Source organism: Oryzias melastigma, unplaced genomic scaffold (genome assembly GCF_002922805.2).
Source record: "Oryzias melastigma strain HK-1 unplaced genomic scaffold, ASM292280v2 sc00335, whole genome shotgun sequence".
Classification (NCBI taxonomy): Eukaryota; Metazoa; Chordata; class Actinopteri; order Beloniformes; family Adrianichthyidae; genus Oryzias; species Oryzias melastigma.
Window position 1 is genome coordinate 23,791 of NW_023416935.1, and position 4,033 is coordinate 27,823.

The following is a 4,033-nucleotide window of genomic DNA, read 5'->3' on the forward strand; positions in this document are numbered from 1 at the left end:
GTTGGAAGATGTTTTTAGTTCTTTAAGATTTTAGTAGGATTGAAGGAGAGCTGATCAGCAAAGATACAAGCAGCCAGCGGCCATCTTGTTTCACACAAGTCGTAAAGCCTTTCATGTCACCACCGGTGTACCACAGGGTTCTATCATTGGACCCACTCTTTTCTCCATATAAATAACAACGTAGGTGGTACTGTAGGAGATTCCCTCATTCACATGTTCTGTATGCTGACGTTATAGTTCTTCACTGTGGCGGCCCCTCCCTGGACTTAGTGAGAAAACAGCTTCAACACAGCTTTACAAAATCCAACTTTCCTTCTCCAGACTGCACCTGAAGTTAAATGTTACAGAGACTGAAATCATGTGGTTTGGCAAGAAGGGACATCAACCATCAAACCCCCCACAGTTAAAGTCCCACTATTTGTCATGAACCTAAGTGTGTGAAATTTGTTCTCTGCATTTGACCCCTCCCCTGGGGGAGCGGTGAGCTGCAGACACAGACGTGCTCGGGAACCATTGGATGGTTTAAGCCCCCAGTTCAACTCCTTAGTGCTGACTGTCAAGCAGGGAGGCACTGGGTTACATTTTCTTTGGTATGACTTGGCCGGGATTTGAACCCACGACCTTCCAATCTCAGGGTGGACACTCTTCCACAAGGCCACTGAGCTGATCGCCAGTAGAACAGGTTAAAATACAAATATGTCAGACTCTGGCTAGACTATACTTTGTTCTTCTCTACTCACATTAGCCATTTGCAGTCGAAGGTTAAATCAAAGGCGCTCTCTACAGAATGTGCTCCTCGCTCAACTTCTCTGCCAGACGAACATTAGTTCAAACAACCATCCTTCCCTAGTTCTAACTATGGGGATGTTATGTTATGCATTAGCTGAAAGTTGGACCCCTTCATCACTCTAACATTCCATTCATAAAAAATGGAAGGGGCTTGGGTTTTTAGTTCAACTTTTGTGTTTCTGTTTTTGTAATTGTGTAGCGCTTCTCTTATCTGCGCAGCTCGAAGCGCTTTTTATAAAAACAGTTGATTTGATGCCGTGTTGTTTAAACAGGACTTTGGGGCAGGTGTATCTCTGGAGTGGGAGACATACATGTAACTGCCTCTTGTCAGATCTCTGATATCCCATGGTTACTTTTCAGTGGATGTTTGTTAAAATCTAAAGGTTGACATTGCTTTGTTTACTCTTATGACCCAGAAGACCTTACCCTTGACTCAACTTGAGTCAATGTTTTCATAAACCTCTCTGCATGTTCTTATTGCCGATTGTGGTGCATCTCTGTCATGTTAAATTTGAAGCAGTCCAGCCTGATGAAGTCCTGAAACCTCCTTTATAGTTAGTTATACTAAAAACCCAATGCTGAAATTGTGACCTTGCATTGTTTCTTCATTTGTTCATATTTGGCAGCCATCCCGAAAACCCTGTTTCGTGATTTTACCACTCTTGGGTTGATAATCCTGCTGCCCTGTTATGATCATTTCTGCTTGATTATTATTGTCAGAAATCGATCCTTCACACACTGTTACTGTCTGATGTGCAAAGAAGGCTGAGCTACAGAATGACGTTGTAACCAATAGCAACCTGAAGATGAAGAAGTCATCAATTAATAATGAAAACGTTTACAATAAGAAAGCAATAAAGTGATCTAATTGGCTGTTCCAGTCCGTCTCCGTTAGAAAATGATTGATTGTACTTTAACGGTCTTCAATATCTGATTGATCCGTTTCCATCAGTTTTTTAAAGGAAGTGGCAACTTTTCTGGAAGAATATCTTGGTGGATCTGAGCATCATCAACATGACATCACTGCTGCCCCCTGTTGGTGCAGAAGTATTCATTCGTTTTACACCAGCGTCACTGGAGAAAATCCAACAACGACATGAGGCTGAGGAGAAGGAGCTCCAACGGAAGAAGGACAAGAACATCGAGGTAGAATCCATACTCACAACCGTCCGTCCGTAGAGGGGAAAGTACAGATCAATCACCTGATTGTGTTTCTCTGTAACAGATAGCCGAAGACGATCTGCCTAAACCAGCCAGTGATCTGGAGGCAGGGAAGCCTTTGCCCTTCATATTCGGAGACCCGCCTCCAGAGTTTCTCAACATCCCATTGGAGGATCTGGATCCATTCTATCAGTCACAAAAGGTCTCTTCCTAAATGATCACATGTGAATTCAAAAGGGAAAATGTCCTTTTTATGACATGCATTAGACAAAAATGAGGTGAGGTACTAAATTTAAGACATTTCAAGAGAAAAACACACCTGCTCTGAGCACAGGGGCAGCACGGGGACATTTTGGGCGGAGCTATAAATGATGTGGGAAAAGGCCCAGAAAAAAATGAACTATAAATGCTCACCTAGGGGGGGTCGAGATTAGTGCTTTGTACATTAATTTTATCACAATGTTTTTATCAGGGCCGGCAATCAATTAAAAAATTGAAATAATCCTAAACCTGGGAAGAAAATAATCACAATATTGTTAATTTTTTGTTACAGTTTGTAACCACTTATTATCTGCGAATAATCACAATATGAAATCACGCACAAAGCTGTACATCTAGAACATTATTTTTACCTAGTGCTGTCGGCGAATTAAAAACTGCAAAGTTTTACTTAAGTTACATTTTATATGACAACATGCGGCTTTTTTTTTTTTAACAAAACAGGCTATAGAGAAAATGTTTTCCTTTATTTTTATTGTGATAAATGTTTAAGTGTTAATCTAGGAGTGTAAATTGTCTGTGCAAAACACATCCACAGTTAGATAAGCAGAACTGAAGACTTCTGTCTGTTGGATTATACCAAGAAAACCGAGATGCTGATGTAAAGCCAGAAGAAACAAACCTAAAAGAAAAAAAAAAGTGCTCTGCATCACTCTGCAGGCTGCTTTAAACAAAACGTTTCTTCATCTTCTGGACAAAACATTCAGTAAGAGGTGAACTTTCTCTCTGAACTGATGCTTCATGTAACTCATGATGATCAGCATTTAAATCTCTTTTCTTTGCAGCTGCAGTCGAGGCTCAATGTGCTGGAGCATTCATCAAATAGTTAATTTTTTTGTGAAAACGCGGTCTAAATTGAAAAATAGCAAGAAGAAAGTACCAAAAACTGTGGTGTAAGTTGGAAAATATCTGACAGAGTTTTAACGCACGGCGTGGAAGCCTGAACCGCTGAGGCAAAATGAAAGTCTGTTTCTGTGCCATGAATGAATTTGTGATAATAAATAAACGAGTTTATTCTGTTAGATTAATCATTTGTGTTAACGCGTTCACATTCCTAGATTATGTACCTTCTACAGTGAATTTAACATAAACTAACAAGGAATTTGTGAGATCCCATCAAAGGCGAAGGGTCTCCATGCTATTGTGGCAACACGAGTGGTTGAGGGCAGGGTATTGGACACTAATTTATTTATTTTTTAAACGCAGGATCACACAGGGCACGGATGGAGTTCTGAGAGGATATAATTCATTACAATAAAATATGCTCGACCTTCCTGCACCTACCACACCAGGTCAACTGGTGGGGAGGGATACCCAAAATAACAAATCACCTCACGCACGTGCACCATACCCTACAATAGTGATGGGACGGGGAAGTCTCACACGTAGGTCCACTCCACCACCTGAAACCCGGTTCTCGCAGGGGGCTGGCTCTAAAATTGATTAAAGAGAAATACAAAATTGGGCTGCACGGTGGCGCTGTGGTTAGCGCTCTTGCCTCACAGCGAGAAGGCCCTGGTTCGAATCCCGGCTGGGACCTTTCTGTGTGGAGTTTGCATGTTCTCCCCGTGCATGCGTGGGTTTTCACCGGGGACTCCGGCTTCCTCCCACCTTCCAAAAACATGCTTCATAGGTTCATTGGTGACTCTAAATTACCCCTAGGTGTGGATGTGAGAGTGAATGTGTGTGATTGAGGCCCTGAGACAGACTGGAGACCTGTCCAGGGTGTACCCCACCTTCGCCCATCAGTAGCCGGGATAGGCTCCATCACCCCCGCGACCCCGAAAGGGAAGAAGCGGTCAGG

General features: G+C 42.3%; 1 protein-coding gene across 2 annotated transcripts in view; it reads left to right on the forward strand.

The window, feature by feature from the left end:
* The window catches only part of scn4ab (sodium channel, voltage-gated, type IV, alpha, b), a 56,505-nt gene that overhangs the window by 13,103 nt on the left and 39,369 nt on the right, over positions 1–4,033 (forward strand). For both annotated transcript variants that reach the window (XM_024262539.2, XM_024262540.2), the window contains 2 exons: positions 1,742–1,935; positions 2,015–2,152. In XM_024262539.2, the coding sequence (XP_024118307.1) occupies positions 1,804–1,935; positions 2,015–2,152 (270 nt within the window). In that variant the 5' untranslated portion in view covers positions 1,742–1,803. The remainder of the gene's footprint in view (positions 1–1,741; positions 1,936–2,014; positions 2,153–4,033) is intronic.